The sequence below is a fragment of the Centrocercus urophasianus genome, unplaced genomic scaffold (assembly GCF_019232065.1).
Source record: "Centrocercus urophasianus isolate 14NV4802_14NV808 unplaced genomic scaffold, USGS_Curo_1.0 seq_24, whole genome shotgun sequence".
NCBI classification, from domain to species: Eukaryota; Metazoa; Chordata; class Aves; order Galliformes; family Phasianidae; genus Centrocercus; species Centrocercus urophasianus.
In genome coordinates this window covers 2464102-2482782 of record NW_024884800.1, presented here as the reverse complement: position 1 = coordinate 2482782, position 18681 = coordinate 2464102, and the positions used below count along the sequence as shown (strand labels likewise).

At 52.9% G+C, this 18681-nt stretch overlaps 2 protein-coding genes and 1 long non-coding RNA gene across 5 annotated transcripts in view; 2 read left to right on the top strand and 1 right to left on the bottom strand.

Moving 5' to 3' along the window:
• Nucleotides 1-2231: 2231 nt before the first annotated feature.
• LOC122163885 lies at nucleotides 2232-8312 on the bottom strand. Its single transcript, XR_006170063.1, has 3 exons — nucleotides 8232-8312; nucleotides 7196-7739; nucleotides 2232-3394 (listed from the first exon to the last, which is right to left on the bottom strand). It is a non-coding gene; the product is annotated as an uncharacterized LOC122163885 (long non-coding RNA).
• GDPD2 (glycerophosphodiester phosphodiesterase domain containing 2) lies at nucleotides 4028-18005 on the top strand. 3 transcript variants are annotated; one of them, XM_042825438.1, is made up of 16 exons: nucleotides 8186-8273; nucleotides 10305-10448; nucleotides 11374-11477; nucleotides 11583-11676; nucleotides 11852-11911; nucleotides 12273-12371; nucleotides 12673-12766; nucleotides 13207-13352; nucleotides 13506-13588; nucleotides 14105-14255; nucleotides 14721-14936; nucleotides 15817-15968; nucleotides 16254-16401; nucleotides 16585-16667; nucleotides 17057-17085; nucleotides 17376-18005. In XM_042825438.1, the coding sequence occupies exons 2-16, from the start codon at nucleotides 10335-10337 to the stop codon at nucleotides 17426-17428; spliced, it is 1626 nt and encodes a 541-aa protein (XP_042681372.1). In that variant the 5' UTR covers nucleotides 8186-8273; nucleotides 10305-10334; the 3' UTR covers nucleotides 17429-18005. The 3 variants fall into 3 exon arrangements, with proteins under 3 accessions (XP_042681371.1, XP_042681372.1, XP_042681370.1); XM_042825437.1 differs by lacking the exons at nucleotides 8186-8273; nucleotides 17376-18005 and adding an exon at nucleotides 4028-4189 and having other exon boundaries at nucleotides 17057-17369; XM_042825436.1 differs by lacking the exon at nucleotides 17376-18005 and having other exon boundaries at nucleotides 17057-17369.
• Nucleotides 18006-18560: 555 nt separating this feature from the next.
• Nucleotides 18561-18681, top strand: part of DLG3 (discs large MAGUK scaffold protein 3) — a 55284-nt gene continuing 55163 nt past the window's right edge. Inside the window, 1 exon segment of the mRNA XM_042824958.1 lies at nucleotides 18561-18626. Coding sequence (XP_042680892.1) covers nucleotides 18611-18626 — 16 coding nt within the window. The 5' untranslated portion in view covers nucleotides 18561-18610.

The window sequence follows — 18681 nt, the reverse complement described above, 5'->3', positions numbered from 1 at the left end:
AATGCTTCTCGCAGTCTGAGCAACGAGATACTGATCACTTCCACTTACTCCTCTGACCTTTTAATTCTATTGAATTGACTGCTCCTGAGCCATGCACCACTCTCATCTCCTGTCCCTCATTCTCTGCCGTTGTATACTTGGACTTCCACCTTCACAGCAAAAAAAAATTCTCTCAGCAATACTTGTGAATCTTGGTAACACCGACTTAAAATTAGCATAAGTTATTCTCCCTTTCTCACCTGCTACTGTTTCTGAAAAGACAGCTGTGATGCAACAGAAAAAACAACAACAGCAGCAGAGCAGGAAGGTCTCAGACTTCAACAAGCGAGGATTTGCCCAAACGCAACAGCCCCAGGCACAGAAATAAAAGAAAGAAAACACTTACCTTCAGAAGGCCTCACTAAACAGGGATCTCCAGCAAGGTCCACTTGCCTCCACTGCCAACCCTTAAATGAGAGATGGGAAGGGGTGAGTCCTGGCTCCAGCCCTTCCACTCACTCAGGCACATTGCTTGCACCTGAGCTCCCCTCGGCTGGTCCTGCCTTCCACCAGGTGCTCCATCACTGCTTCAAGCTGTGACTTGTATTTCCACTGCAGCAACACGGCTTGATAATTGGAGTAGGACTGATGTAATAACATGCTTGTAGATAGAAAAAGATTCCTGCAACCGCTGAACGCTGTTAATGTCACCAGAATACAGTTGTTCAATAACCTGTAGAAATGCATTTCTGGCAGCAGTGAACTGCTCAAGCAGTGCCCTCATCGAATCATTACAGTCAGCATTGCAGGGAGTATAAAATTAGACACCTGAAGTAGTTTATACATTGCACTGTTCTAATGGTCACTTTGCAAATTAGCACAAGTGTTTGCATTGCAACAGAACTGGATATCGATAAGCATAAATCAGAGCTCATAATTAACACTACTTAAGTGATTCTTTGCCTGATCTGTATGAAATGATTCCAGAAGTTCATTCTGATGTCAGATTTCTATCTTTGAACAAGAACTGATGATCACACAAGTAAACACACAGGGAGAACACAGCAAATACCCCTGTAACTTTGCTGTAGTGGGAAGCATACAGCAATCTCTGCTATCCACAAAGCTGATCAAGGCTACATCTAACCCTCAGTTTGCAGAAGTCTCCAGGAGGACTGTAACATCACAACAGCTTTGTCAGCTTTCCACTTTCCCCCTCCCCCAAACTACTGATTACCAACAGCATTCAGGAGCAGAATATCAGTGCCACAAACAACAGCCTGGCTCCAGCAACCTCCACCTGCAGTTCACAATTGATTTGTAAGAGTTTACCACGCACTGAATTCTTCTGCTTAATTTACAGTTCCTGTTGCATCCCTACATTGAGCTTGTTCTATTCACGGTCACTCTGATCATTCTCCTCCACGCTCCTCTTTCCTCACCACTTCTCTTGTTTCTCAAACAATCCTGTTTTGTTTCCTTCCATCCTAGCCTGTGTGCTCGAGGACTGCCTCCAACACACGCAGTATTTGCTTGGCTTTTGCACAGTTCTGCAGAACCCAGAAACAAAGCCTGACAGCGAGTAAACAGCTACAGTGCCAAGACAAATGCCCCTCATGCTGAGCTATGCATATTCTCAGCTCCTCATAACCATCTGTAGCCATAAGATAGATAAGAGCAAGTATCTGAGGGTAGGATTTCTATCCTATAGGTGTATAGCGTGCACTGCAATGAGCTACAACCTGAGATGTTAGCTTCAAGTATAGAAGCAGCTATGATACTAGAAAGGGATACTTTGCATCTCAACATTCATTTCAACCACTGAAGTTCCTCTCAAGACTTCCCCCAAGGCTTTTTCCAAGCACGCTTCCTTAATCCTAGTGCTGGAGATCAGGACTTTAGGCAACAGAACCCCACACTTCAGCATCACCCTGCAGTGACTGGGAAAGAGAAGAACATAGCCCATGAACTTCACAAACCCTAAAAGCCCTGTGCACCTCCAGCTCACAGAGCAGCTCGGTTCTGACAGACACCACCATCTCATCTGAACAACCAGGCACTTTCTCAGGAAGAAGGTAAGTTCTGTGAATGGATGTTAGGTCTCTGTGGAAGCATTTTAGCTGGTGGGCACTTTGCTGGCACGCAGAGTAAGAGCGCGTGTCTCTTAAACATAGGAGACAAGAATTACAAGTCTATTTTTATTTCTTAATACAAATTACATTCTCTTCTTGACACAGGATTAAACACTTTATTTAACAGCAATTGTAAATTGACAAAAGGCATAAGAATGAATTAAGATTTTATCAGTCTACATTATGAAGGAAAGCAATTGGCATGTCTTAAACTTCACAAGCTAGTTAGCTTGCATGAGCTTTGCATTTGGCTGAGATATAAGCAAGCCAGAAGAAAAAAGACCAGACAAAGCAACAATCATCATCTGTGATCAGAACAACAACTCCAGCTGTTTGGAAATCACAGAAGTTCTTCAGATCCACACCTGGCTGCAAGCTGGTCCATGGTAAGACATCAATTAGCACTAGCAAAAGAAACTACAACCAGTGAGGTAAATGACCACCTAATTGACAGCTAGCCAGTACACAGCCAAGAGCTTGTGATATTTCAGGGAGCTGAAAGAACATCTTGAAGGTATGACAACTAGTACATAAATTGCTTTTAATCCTCCAGCCTTTTGGAGCAGTTAAGCAAAAGTAAAGTCTGTGGATAATGAAGTTCATTACAGGTAGATGTTTAGGTCATACTCCCATGCATTTTACCAGTCTGAACCCACTGGACAGTCTTAAAGCAAGGTTGCATGCAAGGTGACTATTTATCTAATCTTAGTAACATCTAAACCTGTAGTGTTTGTGTTGATTCACAGGCAGAACAAAAGAGCATGCATTCTTTTTATTTTGGCATTATTTCCAGTCATGGGTTACAATTCATCTGCAAGCAGCAGCTAAGAGTAAGTCTCCTCCACCAGGCAGCCTATACATACATAAGTTCAAGATGCATTACCAGCCATACAAGGTGTTCATATACACCCACAATGCATTCTTCACTCATCAGAAGGAGCATTTGGATACTCCAAATCTTCACATCCCCTCATCCCCTCCCAGCACTCCAGTTTTGGGAAGCAGGTATCTGTGTAACCTACAAGATCTAGTCCTAATTGGCCAGAACAGATTATTTGTAGCAGGTCCCTCAGGCTACTGAAGATTTTTACATGTTTAAGCTCTGCCTTTCAGAAGGGCTCCTCCAGTTCATTGCTAGAAGGTTAACGACAGGAACTGAGTTGTTTTCTGCTTTGCTTTCTTCTGCACTTTCCAGTAGCAACTCCTCAGCCACATCATTGAGTCTCTCCACGTTGCCAATCACTCCGTATTTAAAACCAGCATCTCTTACAGCTTGATGAAAGCTTCACAGGAGAAAAGACAGGAAGAGAAATTGTATTTAATATCTCCCACTTTCAATGGAGAAAAAGAAAAACCCTTCCAAAAACCAAGGTGTAAACCCAAGAAAGTTTTCTTGCTGCTGCACAAACACTCCATACAGCCCAAGCTGGTTGTTTTTCCTAATGAGCCATAAGCATTTTGATAACATCACTACACACAAGAAACCACAGATAAGGCCCCAAAGATGTTGGTTGCTTTGCAACCCTGGAGGGAAAAAAAACCCTAAGTAAAGACCACTAACTAGAAGCCCTCTGCAGCATCTCGTACCAATTGAAGAAGATATGACATAGTAGCTACCAAAATAAGGCAATTACAGACTTAAAATAAGCATCTCTAACAGATGAATAAAAAGAATAGGGAGAACTGCAGTTTTGGGTTTGTTTTCTTAAAGTTATAACAACTTAGGTACATTGAGCAATTTAATAAAACATTGACCTCAGTAAAGATATTTGTTACTGACAAGGACCTTCAATAAGCCATAAGTAATTACTGCAATAAACAAAAGAATGGAGGCAACTATTCAGGGGAAAAGCTAATTAACCCACATAGCAGCTTTTCCATGACACAACTACACCCCAACCACCACCTAAGAAGCCCTAAGCACCACCCCATCACTCACCACCCTTTACCAGGGACCTTTTATACAGACCTACTCCAACACAGTGCTCTGGAGGCTGGTCATATAAATTTGGCAATGGCAAACAGCTGCTGCTTGTGTATGCTGGGGGAAGGTTGGGACAAGACGCTGCTTCTGTCTGGTGAGTGTGCTGGTTTTAAGGGCTTTTCTTTCCAATAGTTAAGCTAGTTGCTTGTAATGTTTGTAATGCATAAGTTGTAATTGAGCTACACGCATGGTAAAAGTTACTTTTAGGGAAATACATTTTATAAATGAGCTGCTTTCCTTAAAATAGAGGGTAGTGCTCTAATATCTTTGAGAAACTCTCTAATAACAAAGGCTTGCATTTATACTGGAAAATGCTATAGACTTGTAAGTGCCATGGGAGTGTAAATAGCTTGTAGCATATCCTGATTCTTAAAAGTGCTGTCTGCTCTTTAGCTATCTATCTGAGAATAAGAAAATGGTAGTGAAATAAGCTCTTATGTCTTCTTTCTCTATAGATGAAAAGAGACAGTATCCTGTACGTGGTGGCCTTCTTTGAGTAAGGGCAATTTGAGCTGTTATCTGTGTTAGTGCTTAAATACAAAGCTAAACCTTCTAAGTGCTTAACAGGTATTTGTTATTGAAGGCTTTTTTGTGAGCTTCTTAAGCTAGTTTCTGACTAAAGCACTGATTCACAGTCTATTATCTAGATTCAGAGTCAGTTATCTAGAGTGCTGTGAAGTCCTTGGTGATGCTGTAAGAAAAATACATGGCATAACAGTAAAATTTGAGTCATGATTTCATGGGAAGCTTCTGAAACAAAGGGGAAAAGCAGGTAGCTTAAGTAACAGATAGAGTTTTTGTTCTGTGGTGTGCCTTAATGTTGTGATACTGCATCAAGCTTATATCCTGAATGGGGGGGAGAAACAAAAAGCTGCCATTCTGCTGTAACTATGACTCTAAATAGAAGACAGAGGTGTGCCAGCAGCAAGCACGCTATTGTGAGAGATTCTCTCCAGCGCAGCAGTGGTACATCAAAAGTTAGTAAACAATGGGGAAAAAACGCTATATGCACTTAGTACTATAGGGGAGTCATTGAAGTGACAGTTACAAGGGGTTTGTTCTTACTGACAAGGGAAATACAGTATTTCTTCTGAGGAGAAATCATAAGTTTAATTGGGAAATAGCATGAATCACTGCTACTGCTGTAGGATGTGCTTCAGTGTGGAGCAACAGGGGCGGCTCTGCAGGGTGCCTGTGCTGCCTCCTTCTCTAAGTAATGCCCATAGCAGAGCTTCTGGTAAAGCAACTATCCGTGTAGAGGATGGGGAATTAACTACAAAATAGCTCTGCTACAATGAAACTAGTTGATTTTCTCTGTAGATAACTGTAAAAAAAAAAAAAAAAAAAAAAGCTGAAGAGTCAAAAAGATTCCAAGTCACACATGGGTATATTCTGAGTATCGTTTTATATCGTGTCTTCAATGTAACACTTAAGATTTGGCTTCTGTTTATAATTGTGTGGCTTCAGTTAATTATGCAACAAGGCAAATAGGAAATGGGAAACGATAAACATCTTCAAATCCTAAACTAGTCCAAGTTACAACTTGGAAGAAGCTGCACCTAAACAAGGTTGTTTCAGCTCAGTGTATAGATCTCAGAGCACGTTTCTGACAGAAAGATCAGAATCTGGAAGCTGAACTTTTTCTAGTGGCAGCAAGATTTCCTTGTTTGAGTTCTTCCTGTTTTTATCTGCTTCCACCATGCAGCAAAGACAAGTCTTGCATTATTGTGACTTCAGATATGCCGTGATACTATTCCCTAAAAGTCATTTCCTGTTTATCAGCATCCAGCCTGAGGTTTGCCATTGTGAGCAGCCTGAACTCTTAATATTTGCTTGCACTTCATCCTTAGAACTCCTATCATTAATCTCAATTACTGCCCCCAAATGATTAGCACTTCCAAAGATCAGCTCTTTGCTGCTTTCATGTGCTTTGGGAATGCAAACCATAAGGACCACCCATGCAAGTTTTGCTCAAGTGATTTGCCTTGTATGATATGAACTTAGTGGTGGGGGCTGAAATAAATGCAATTCTGCAGGTTTTTCCTCATGCTTGCTAATACCCTCTGGTGGGGCCACACATCATGTGTTGTGGTCAGTTTTTCAGTGGGCTCCTCACTGCAAGGAAGACTTTGAGGTGTTAGAGAGGGGCAGTGAAGCTGGGAAGGGTTGGGAGCATCAGTCTTATGGGGAGCAGGTGAGGCTGGGATGGTTTGGATTGGAGAAGAAGAGGCTCAGGGGGACCTTATGGTGGCTCTCCATCTCTGTGCAAGGAGGTTGTGGTGAGTTGGGGGTCGGCCTCTGCTCCTGTGATAGGTGATAGGATGAGAGGTGGTGGCCTAACGTTGTGCTACAGCAGGTTCAGATTGGATGTTAGGGGAAGCTTCCTCCCAGAATGAGCAGTGATGCACAGCTGCACATGGAGCAGTGGGGTCACCATCCATGGAGATGCTCCAGATCTGTGATGATGGGCTGGGCTTGGGGAGCTTCATGGTCTTTTCTAACCTGATTGATTCTATGGAGGAAAAAAAAAAAGCCAAACAAACAGCCCTAGCCACTGAAAGTAGTGCTATGATCCATATTGACGTGTCACAGGGGAGGGGAGAGTGAAACAACCAGCGCGGGAGGTGACTGGCGAGGCTCAGCCAGCGGCCGGGCAGCGTGGGCCGAGCGCGCCCCCTGGCGGCATGCAGCGGGCAGACCCGGCGCACGTGCCAGTACCCAACATGGCTTCCGCCCCCTTAACGCTATGAGACGCCGCTGCCCTCACGCAATATGGCTGCCTCCGTGGGGCAGCGGCAGGGTTAAAAATGGCCGCTGCCTCACAAAGGATCGAAATTGGGGGTCTGCGTGGAAGGAGCGGGCCTCCCTTAGAGAGCCCACAGGATCGGGCAGGGCTGCACGGGACGGCCAAGAGCCAGCAAATGGAGTCAGAGAGAGACCATAGAGTGCGGGGCGGCCTAGCCACAGACTGGCAGCTGCGAGACAGCGCCTCCTGGTGGCGGACGTCTGCGCGGCTCCAGGCGCCCACTGCTGCGTGTCTCGGTTCCCCATTTCCGCAGTGACCTTCGTCCCCGCTCGTGCTCGGGATTTTCCTGCCTACCTGTATTGTTTCTCGGTTTCTGTCCCGCCCTGCTGCCCGCAGTCATCCATTTGTAACCTGCGACCCTGAGTCCAGATATCTGCTCCTTTGCTCCACTCGTGGTCAAAGCAGTACTATCTGCCTGTTTGTCGAGGAATGGAGCAATTAAAGAATATTGCACTGCTGCTGTGCTCTGATCCATCTGTTGATAAGACCTTGCAGATGTACTCAATCAGCACATTTTGCAGAGCCGTTTACTGGTTAGTTGCCAAAGCTATAAATGATGGTGTAGAACAGCTGTGAGCAGTGGAATGTCAGTCAGGTCTGGCGGATAGCACACTGCTGCTGGATGCTGTAACCTCCGCATGCTTTGATGCCCTCAGCTCAGTGCAATTTGCAGAAGATGATGGTGAAAGGTGTCATTGCTCATCCTTCAGCTGTATTGAGACCCACAGATGAGGACGCAGCTGTGGGAGATGGAGAGCTAGCCGTGTCCATCTGCAGGTGGCATCAGGTTGATGTCTGGGAACCTCCTTTAGCAAAATGTGGATGCATTACCTTCAGCCTGAGACAAGAAACCACTTTTACTCTGTGCTTTAACCTTCACGGCATTCCCTAATGCCTGTTGTGTGAGGGTCAGCCCTGGGTCGTGTCTGCCCAAGGCCGCCTCTGCAGGGAAGGGAGCCTCAGCCTGGGCTGTGGGCTCAGAGCAGCCCCTTACTGGGAGACCCAGCAGTGCCTCCATCCTCCCTCCTGCAGCCTTAATCCTCCCTGTGCGTGGGCTGCCTGCAAACTCCCCCGTGCTTCTCCCCCCCCCCCCCCCCCCCCCGGGCCCCTTCCTCGCTTCTCGAGCAGCCACAAAGCCTCGGGCACAAAAGGCTCTCCCGTCGCCCTCCCTGACCCCCCCGACTGCTGCCCGCCCTCATCGGCTTGTGCGGGCCTGCAGGCGGCACCGACAGCCCCGTCGGGCCACGAACACACCCAGCAGGGTGTGAGCAGGCGGCACGGAGCCGAGCTGCGCACCGGCACCCGCCTGGGAGCTCAGCCCAGCGCTCACCTGGTTGCTCGGTACCCGCTGTGGGAGCCCGACGGGGAGCAGGTATTTCCCCGCGGGAAGCACCGAGGGGGCGGCCGCGTGGTTGGCAGGGAGGCAAAAATGGGGGGGGTATTGCCCTGATGGAGGGTGGGGAGGGGAAGGGAGTGGCTGTGCCGCTCCTCCTGGTTGCGGGGATGGAGAGCGCAGGGGGTTGCGGAGCGCGAGGCTGGGAGTGGGGTCTGCGGAGCTGTGGAATTGCCCCAGGAGCTGTGTTCACCTTCCCATGGGGGCAGCAGGGGTTGAGCTCTAGGCTCAGGCTGGGTGACACGGTGGGTGTGTGGATGGCACTCTGCTTGTGGGCATCAGGTTGTCCTGTGCCAGCACCCCAGAGATGCAGCCCCCCATTCCCCCCCATCCACAGGGGGCTGTGGGCATGTACATAGCCGTTCCAGCAACTGTAGCAGGGCTGGCAGTACTCTGTGAGGTTGCCTGCTGAGAGCTGAAGGAGAGCTTCTTGAAGTCCCAACGGTACCCCAGATACCCTCCTATGAAGCTGTAGCCAAAGCTGTGCAACATTTGTTGTCTGTGCAGTACTTGCTGCCTGTCCAGCCCTCCTCTATTTGGGACCTATGCCCTGTGCACAGATGTTGTGTGGTTACTTCTGGTGCTGCAGCTTGCAATCCAGCTTCCAACTGGGGGGAACAGGGTGGCATTTTATCTCTTAAAATGCTTTCAGCACCCTGCAGACCACGCCAGCAGTGTGGGCATGTGGCCAGCCCAGTGTGCTACTGCTGCCAGGCTTGGGTCCCTGGCCAGCCCTGTGCTGTCTGTGCACAGTAAGCTCGGCTGTGTAGGTCTGAAGTTCAGCTGCAGTCACTCCCACTGTACTTCATACCCTGCGTGGGATCCAGTGTGTGTGTGTGTGTGTGTGTGTGTGTGTGTGTGTGTGTGTGTGTGTGTGTGTGTGTCAGTGTCAAGGTTTCCCTGAGCAGGGCTGACACCAGTGCTTGGATGCTATCAGCAGCAAGAGGGGTCAGGAGCAAGTTGTAGGGGATGCTGTCTGTGCCCCACTGCTCCATGGTGGAAATGACTTCTGTCTGTGAGCCCCTGAGCTTTGGCATCAGGGAGAGAAACTTGCTGGAGTCCAGCTCTCCTTATCATGGTGATGGCTGTGTCATCTCCCAGTTTGCATAGCACCTGTCAGTCCTCATGGTGTGGGAACTGTCTCAGGAATGTTCTCCTAAACAAGCGGAGATCTTGCATTTGTGTGGGAGTCGTGCCTGGGACTTGTGCAGGGAGATAGGCGTGTGCTTTGCCAGGTTAGAATGGGACGTGGCCCTGTTGGACTTCCTACCCCCAGGTTTGGAGAGGATGTGGCCTTGTGGTGAAGGCTGGGAACGTGGCATCTCCTGGCTCCCACACCTGGTTCTGGGGTCCTATGGGGTTGCAGTGAAATGGGAGTCTGGCTCTGCAAGAGTAATGGTGCTGCTTGGGGTGGGTTGCAGGCTTCCCAGCTGATTAAAGAGGTTGGGATGATGGGGGGAGTGGGGAATCTCTGCAGCAGGGCAAGCAGTAGTGAAGATGGGGTTTCAGGGTGTGCCTAGAGGCAGACCCTGTTTGGGGCTCTCTGCTTCATCCAGCTAAGAACCAGGAGCATGGGGACCACAGCAGAGCTTCCCAGCCCTTCTCCCATTCCTGGGCCACTAGCAGCCCTGCACCCAGCTATGGTCCTGCAGCTGTGGGGTGCCAGCACTGCCAGAGCCTGGATCCTGCACTGTGTCCTTGCTCTCAGGCAGAGCCCCAAACCCTGGGCTGGAGCTGGCCCTGCTCCCTGCTAGCTCTGGGCTTGCTGTAGCTCGTTGTGCGTAAGGTGCTGGGGCAGCCTGCTGAACTAGTTGGGCTGCATTGCCTGCTCTGCTCTGCTGCCCTGGCACAGTGCCTCACCTGAGAACGTGGCCAGCAGCCCCGCTATGTCCCAGGGCTGTGGGGCAGTGGCTTCTACCTCCAGCCAGGATGCTGCAGTGCCCCATCCCTGTGGGGCTTGGACTTGGTGTGTGTAGAGGTCTGTGCCAACACTGTGTGCACCCCGTGCAGGACACTGACCCGCTGCGACAGCCCTGCACCATGGCAGACCCTCCTGGCTGCTGCCGCCCATGTGCCACCTGCCTGCTGTGCCTCTACAGCTGCCAGTGGATCACTGCCAAGAAGGAGAAGAGGAGGGGTCTGAGAACCACCAAGGTGATACTGTGGGTGATGCTGAGCTGGTGCTGGTCCTGAGCCCCAGGAGAGCTTGGTGTGCCCTGGGACCCCCCTCTGCCCAGGGGCTGCCCTGGGAGCGGTGAGAGGGAAGACATGAAGGTGTCAGGGTGAGGATGAGCCCTCTTCCTGCTAGGTGACAATAAAGGCAGCACAGCAGCATGAGGCTGAGCTCATCCCGTGCCCCACTGGGCACGCGTTTGTGGCAGGCTTTGCACATGCCTGGAGCTGAGCATGGTGTGGGCATGTCCTGGGATGCAGGGTGCCCAACGAGGCACGTGGGAGGCACAGTGCCTGGGCAGGGTGCGGCCCCCCCCGGGGGGGGCTGGCAGGGGGTGTCCCCAGTGATTTGTAACCCAACACAGGGGTGAGGCCCTGGGATTCTCCGAGGTCTCCAACTCCCATGGGAGTGGCTGTGCCATGGCTTGTCCCATCTTGCCAGAAATGTAAGAATTGGTCCAGGCTGCTGGCTGTCCCGCTTGGCACCTGGCACATCCCTGCACGTGTGGGGCTGGGGATGGAGATCCTGGAGCTGGACCTGGTGTTGATTGGGTGGGCAGAAGTAGCCTGGGGGCTCCTGCAGCTGCTCAGCCCTTCTAGTCAGACTAGTCCATGCACAGCCCTGCAAACTGAGGATGGCACCTAGCTCCTTTCCCAGTCCCAGCCTGCTCTTGAGGCTGCTGCAGGGGGACAGGAGGCCGTATCAGCCTTAGGGCTGCTCTCCAGCCTGGCATCCGCTGCTTCTGAGCTTGTAGTGGGAGGTGTTTGTTCCCAAAAGAGCTCTCCTGGGCAGCTCAGTGCCTGGACCCTTGCTCCCTGCTCCAGGCTGAGCCTTGGGCCTCAGCATCTGGCTGTGGTCTGGATGTCATGCAGATGTGTGCATGCTTGTCTTCTCTCTGGCTTTCAGTGTGACTGCAGCTGGTTTTTCTTCCTCTTCTGTGTCTTCCTCTTCACGTTGGTGTGGCTCTACATTGCCATCATCATCCTCAATGATTTCCACAACTTTAATGAGTGAGTAGGATCCCGCATCCAGCCTGACCTCCTCCACCTCTTTCCCCCCCCCACCCTCTATGCCACCCATCCTTCTGTGTGTAAAACCCAACCTTTTACTTGCAGGTTCATCTTCAAGCAGCAGAAGCTGTGGCTAGACTGGTCCCTGATCCTGTTAATAGCAACAGCTGTGCTCATCACTTACTCAGCTGTGCTGTTGGTGAGCCCTGCTGATTCCCTCTGGGTTGGCAGGGGTATGGATCAGTGCTGGGCATGAGCCAGCTGGAGCCTGAAGACCCTGTATGCATTGGGGGAGGGGGGCAAAGCTCCAGTGTGCCTTTTGCGAGCTGAGATACAGAGTTCAGACAAGCTCTGACAACTCCTCCTTCTTTCAGGTCCTTGCTTTGTGCTTGCAGCTCTGTGGCCAGCCCTTGAAGCTGCACTGGCTGCACAAGGTGAGGCTGTTGGTGCAGGAAGATGATACATACCCTGGCTGTCTGCATGCTGGGCACATAATCTGCCTGGTCCTCCCCCACTGCTTTCTGATCCTTGGCAGCCACCTGGGATCCTGGTCCTTGAGAAACTGAGACCAGCCTGCTGGGGCTGTGTGTGGACAGCAGCTGTTTGTCCTTCAGCCCCAGGTCTCTGGGATGGGACTATTCTCCTTGCTCCACATGTGGGGTACTGAGTTCAGCTGTGGATCAAGATGGGGGGGAAGGACATCTAAAGAACTGTGGGGGGCTTGGGAGGGAGGGCCTGCTGGTCTAGAGGTTGATGATGTGTACAATCTTAACTGCCCTGTGCTGCTTGACACAGGTCCTGCTGATCATAACTGCCCTCGTGGTGGCTGCTGCCTTCACAGGGCTGGGAATAAAGTGGGCAGAGGAGTGGAGAAGTGCACGCATCTCCCTGCAGGTGAGTTGGCTCCCATGCTGTCCTGTTATGGAGGCTTGTGGGGACAAGATGAGGAATTGTGCCTGGGCTTCCCAGCATGACTGTGTGCCATGAGGGCTAAGCCCTGTCCCAGCTTGGTCTGTGCAGTCCTGCCTGGAGCAGCTGTAGTCAGGGTGAGGGGACTGGAGGGAGACCTTGTCCTTTTCTCCATGGCATTGAGGCTGTCCCACTGATGCTGGCTGTAATGGTAGATCCCTGCTATTGGATTTCGAGGACAGGGGCTGGGCTTGTGATGTCTGACACCCTGCCTTTGTCTTTCCAGGCAACAGGTCCCTTCCTGCACATTGGGATTGTGGGAGGAATGACGCTCCTTGCCTGGCCATTGGCCAGCGTCATCTACCGCACCCACAGCACAGGTAACCCCCCCCAGGGTCTCCACCTTTCCCTACAGCTGGCTGCTCCGTTTCCTGCACTCCACCGAGAGGCACTGGCAGCAGAGTAGTGCACAGGGAGCAGTGGTGCAGCGGGGATGACTGAATTCTGGTACTGATGTATCAGCTCTGCTTCTATTTGCTGTTTTATTTTTATAGCTGGGTGCACCTCCAGCCCAGACTGCTTTGCAAATGGAGGAGAGGTGCAGATTGCAGTCTGTGCCCTGCAGAAGTCCTCTGTTGGGGTGCAAGGGCATGTGGTGGGCCAAGAAGAAACCTGCAGTGCTCTTGAGGTTGAAGATGCAGTGCCTGACCTAGGGCAGCTTTAAGTGAATGCTGAAAGAAGCAGCATCAGCTTGTTCCCAACAGCCTGCAGAAAGCTTGCTATTGCACCTCACCCCTGCACCTCCTGTGTCTTTCTCCAGGCCTCAAGGTGTTCCTGCTGCTTCTATACTCTGCAGTGATGATTGCCCTTTACCTGGCTCCCCTGGGGATCACTTCACCCTGCATCATGGAGGAGAACCAGCTGCCCCCCAAGCCAGCCCTGGTTGGCCACAGAGGAGCCCCTATGGTGAGCAACAGCACATGCACAGCACTCAAGGTGACACAAAGCTGTGGGGCACTGGTGCATGGCTGAGAGGTGCCTGAAGCAACATGGCTGGAGGATGTGGGTGAGGAGGGTGCTGTCTGCCCCTTTCTGAGCTCACACTTGCTCCCTTTCCAGCTGGCCCCTGAAAACACCCTCATGTCTCTCCGCAAGGCAGTGAACTGCGATGTGCAAGTCTTTGAGACAGACGTCATGGTGAGGTAAAGGGGCAACAGGACTCAGAGGGAGGAAGGGGCCTGTGTGTCCTGGGATGTCACTCTCCATGTGGGCGCCTGCAGGACTGGCACAGTCTTCATTTGGAGTCTGCCCTGTTCAAGGGCTCTGCCAATATCGCCTCCCCAGCATGGCCCTGGCTGTAGCTGGGTGTCCCAGAAAGCTGGGGAAGGTGCTGGGTTTCTCCTGTTCACCCAGGCTGCCTTCCAGGCCATTAGGAAGGAGGCACCACTTGGGGGGGAGGGCACTACTTGGAGAGCAGCCCCTGGGCCCTCATCTCATGCAATCCTCCTGTTGCAGGGAGCAAGAAGCTGTGTGATTCCTGGCTTGGCTTCTTGGTGCTTTCTGCTTCCTGGAGGCTGATCTCTCTTGTGCAAAAACTCAGCAGTAGGCTTGGGGTGGAAGTTACTTTTAGAAAGTGGCTGGGAGAGGTTAGAAATGGCAGGGCAGTGTTAAGAGGCAAACAGCTTGTGATACAACCTCCTTCTCTGCTCTCTTGCCAGTGCTGATGGGGTCCCATTCCTCATGCATGATGAGAAGCTCACTAGGACCACCAATGTGCAGACTGTGTTCCCTGAGAGAGCCACCCTGAACAGCACTGCCTTCAACTGGACAGACCTCCAGCAGCTCAATGCTGGCAGCTGGTTCCTGGAGGTCAGGGTGCAGGGATGGGTGCACTGGGGGGGGGGAGGAGGGGAGTAAAACAAGAGCCCTGCCCTGTGTTCTGCTCCCTCTGCAGTCACCTGAGCAGTGTAAAGGAGCACTTTCATGCCTGCATGGATCCCTGGGGTGCAGTTACACCCTGTGCTGGCTGCTGCACCTGGGGTTTGCTCTGAGTCACAGGGAGGTTGGGCTGTGGGGAGATGTCTCATGCCCTGCTGGTGCTCACGCTGAGCTGCACAGCCTGCCTGGGCATGGATGTGGCTGGGGCAATGCTGTTCAGTGACTAAAGAACTGCTGAATGCCCAGAGGCGCTGGGGCTGCTGGATCAGTGCTATTAGTGGGCAGGAGGGGAGAGGTGCCCTGTGCTCATCCCGTGGTGGGAGGTTGGAGCAGCACTGGTGGGAGGTGGAGGCACGCAGGCTCTGCCCATGGTGGCTGACTCTCTTTCCCTCCTAGAGGAGACCATTTTCCAGCGTGCAAAGTCTTTCACATGGCGATCGCGTGCAGGCGACTCGGCAGAAGATCCCATCCCTGGAACAGGTATTGGATGCAGCCAAGGAGAGCAATATCTCCATCATGTTTGACCTCCGGCCAGAGAACCACAGCGATTACCAGAGCTTTGTCAATGCCACCCTGGAAGTCATCCTACAGTCTGGCATCCCACTGCAGCAGGTGAGCTGCATCCTGCTGTCACACTGAGCATCTCTATCTCCCCACACACCCCATTGCCATCTGTGCTTCCTGCTCGGCCATCCTGTTGTACGACAACCCCATAAGCAGCTGATGACCAGTCCTTGGCATGGTAGCATAGTCCTGAAAGAGATCCCATGGTTCTCTAGCTGGGAGAACTTGCCAAGAGTTGGAGGTAGTACATAAAGCTGCAAATACTTGTTTCGGAGAACTGGCCACTCTGGTACGTAAACAGTGACTCACTCAGCCAAGGGAGGGGAGCATGGGTACAAGTGCATGAAATCGATGCTCCCTGTGCTGCACCACACCTCTCTGTGCAGTTCCTTGACTTGCTGCAGCTGCCTCAGTTTCCTTTGTACTTCGTTGGCTTCAGCAGCATGAGGCACATGCTACCCTGCAGGGCTGGAGGAGCACCCAAATTGCTTTCCTTGTGGGAACTCAGGGCACAGTACTGTAATGTTGGCCTGCGGTGCATTCTTGCTGCAGTTGTGGCCAAAAGTGTGCTCTGTTCAATACTTCAGGGACCCAGGATGATGTCAGTGCCCTGCAGTGGCTTTCTTAGGCTGGAGTTGCTTTCTCCTTTCAGTGGGGTTTGTGCTTGCTTCTTGGCTGGGATGAGTTCTTGGACTGCCCTGGCTGAAATCCTCCAGGAAAATCATAGAGCCATGGAATCATTTGAGTTGGAAGGGACCCTTAAAGGTCATCTAATCTGACTCCCCTGCACTGAACGGGGACACTTATAGCTCAAACAGGCTGCCCAGGGCCTGGTCCAGCCTGACATCCAGTGTGTCTGGGAGTGGGGCAGTGTCTGCAGAGCCCTGGAGTGTCTCTTCCTTACACACATTCCCTGGCTCTTGCCCAGGTCCTGTGGCTGCCAGATGGGTTCAGGGAGCAGGTCAAACAACAAGTCCCAGGCGTTCAGCAGATTTACGGCCGGAAGAGACTCCAGGATGAGAAGGAGCCACTGCTGCATGTCAACCTGCCCTACCAAGACATGAGCTCTGAGGAGATCAAGTGAGAGCCTGGGAAGGGGAGTGGGCTACGAGTCTGGGGTCCAACAGAAGCGAGGCCCCCCAGGGCTGAGGCTGCAGCCTGGCATGCCCCAGAGCTGCTATGGGGGATGGAGGCTGCAGCTCTCTCTCTGGCCAGCAAGTCTGCCCTGGGTCTGGCTCTCCAGACAGTTGCTCTACGTGGCTGCAATTGCTGGATCGCATCCCAGACATGCAGGCCTCTTTGCCACGAGCTGAGCATGCTGGCACCTCGCTGTCTGCCATGCTGACCACGGCTCTCCCTGCGCAGGCAGTACCGCCAGGACAACATCTCAGTCAACCTGTACGTGGTGAACCAGCCCTGGCTCTTCTCTGTGCTGTGGTGCTCAGGGGTGAGTTCTGTCACCACCAATGCCTGCCAGGTGCTGAAGGAGATGAAACACCCCATCTGGTTGCTGGTAAGCAAAACCTCTGTCCTAGTGCGAAGCTTCCTTGCCTGAGTTGTGGGTCTGGTCCTGCAGCTGCATGCAGGGTGGGCTTTACTCTGTGCTGTGCTGGTGTGGCAGTGTGACCTTGCAGACCTTGCTGTGTACAGGACTGTGCCAGCAGTGGTGCTTAACACTTGGCTTGTCACCTTGCAGCCCAGCAGCACGTACCTCATGATCTGGATTGTTGTAGACTGTGTCTCCTTCCTGATGATCCTCTGGGCCTTCCTCTTGATGAAGTAAGTTGGACCCCTGGGGTAGTTGTTGGGAGGCTGCAGGGTGCACTGGCTGGTGAACCCCTATGCATGTGCCATCTGCTGCCACCCACCCTGGGCTGATGTCCTGAGGCCCCCTGGCTGGGAGAAATATCACTGCATAAAGGCAGCTCTTAGCACCACACCACTGCTAAAAGCGTGGCCTGGCCCTTCCCGAAGCAGCTGCACTCACCAGTTTCCTGTGCACCCCAGGGCTGAGGCTAGGGGACCTTGCTCTGCCCCAGCACCACATACCAGGAGCAAACAGTTGTTTGCTGTGGGGCCCTGCAGTCTGTAGCTGGGAGCTCGTGGGAGGGAAGGAGGAGGGGGTGCCCAGACTGACGTGCTAACATCGATCCTGCTCCATCTCCTAGGAAATGCTCCCAGCGAAGGCGGACGGCTGGTGAGTGCACAGACGCCGGCTCTTCTGTCCCTGGAGGCTCCCTGCAGGCAGCCAGCCTGCCCCAATGGAGCATGACTGAGCCCTGCAGACTTTGAGATGGCTGAGGGAGGGAAGGGAATCCCAACGCAGGGAGTTCCTGCCCTGCCCTCAGCAAACTGTCCTGTGGCATGGTGCTGAGGATGCCCATACTCCCCAACTCTGCTCCAACCAGCTTTTTGGGCAGGTGTGCCTGCCGCTACGGGGTGGTGGCTGCAGTCAATGACTGTTTGCTTTCTCTTCTTTCTCTCCAGAGTCTGAGACGGACGTGCTGCTCACAAAGATCAACAGCCTGATGCAAGACTGACCCCTCCAGCCTGCAGCAGCCATGGGGAGGGGCAGCTGGAGAGGTTCACAGCTCAGGCACGGAGTGCTACCCAGGCTGGATCCAAGGCTCCTTTCCTTTGCAGCTTCTTGAGCTTGCAGCCTTCCTGGCTCCTGATGTGGTGCAGAACTACTCATCCGTGAAGACCTGGAACTGGGTCTCTTGCTCCTGCAGGCAGCGAGGGAACAGAGCTGGGGCAGGGGGCGGCTGCTGCTGCTGCCTTGTGTCCTGAGAGCTGAACTTTTCTCCAGGACCAAGACCTCAGCCCTGGGGTGCTCGGTTGGAGGCTGGTGGGGATCTGAGTCACTGTTTGGTGCGGGGGTATGGCAGCCTGCTGTCAGCAGCAGCACTGGTGATGGGGAAACCTTGTTTAAAGTGCTGCTGCCCAGGGGTGGGAGGTGAATAGGAAGGGAGGTGCAGGGTTGGCACGTGAGGGACGGGGAGCAGAGCCCTTTGTTCCCAGTGCTGGGGATGAGAGCTTTGCCCCCTCCTGCTGCTGGCTTTGTGCTTGCTGGCTGGGGTGCCCGCTCCCCCCGCAGCCAGTCGTGGGGAGCGGGGGCTGGGGGTGGAGGGAACCTGGGCCACGGTGCCCCTACGGTGCTGCACAGCGGCAGGGGCTGCACCAGGGTCGGGAGCACTGTTACTCAGCATCGGGCACTTTGAACTTGGAGAGGGGAGTCTGTTTCACTTGCTCCTGCCTATTTATGTCAATAAATCAGCTGAGAGATAGACGGTCCTTTACCAGCGGCGAGTTCGGCATAACTCTTTCCTCTCCCCTTCTCAGTTTTCCCTTCCCAGCTCGGGGCAAAGCAGCGATTCGCGGTGTATCCGTGCCACCTAGTGCCGGCGTGGGGAAGCGCCGTCGGGGCGGAGGGAGCGGAGGCATCTTCTGAGTGGGGTCCTCCGCCACGGGGAGCGGACCGGCTGCGGGGCGCAGAATCGGGCCGGCCCGAGGCAACGGATAGCCAGGGTGGGGGGGGGAAACTCGCAACGAAACGGCCCGGTGCTGGAAGGGTTGCGGGGCGCTGCGGGGGGAGGAGCGGGGGTGGGGGTGGGGGCGGGTGGGGGCGGCTCTTAGCACGGTTCCTGCTGGGCGGGGCAGGCGGCGGCTCGGCCGCTCGTGGGTTGGCACCGAGCGGAGCGGCCGCCGGCCACGGCGGAGCGATGATCCGCAGGGAAGGTAAGGAGAGCCCAGCCCTGCCCCGCCCCGCCCGCAGCTCCGGGAACCGCGACCC

What these genes read in the sequence shown, in the direction of transcription:
- GDPD2 (XM_042825437.1), top strand. Translation starts at nt 10,335, where the DNA reads ATGGCAGACCCTCCTGGCTGCTGCCGCCCATGTGCCACCTGCCTGCTG. An exon ending in GATTTCCACAACTTTAATGA is followed by an intron (nt 11,478 to 11,582) that starts GTGAGTAGGATC and finishes TTTTACTTGCAG; the next exon opens with GTTCATCTTCAAGCAGCAGA. An exon ending in AGCTGCACTGGCTGCACAAG is followed by an intron (nt 11,912 to 12,272) that starts GTGAGGCTGTTG and finishes TGCTTGACACAG; the next exon opens with GTCCTGCTGATCATAACTGC.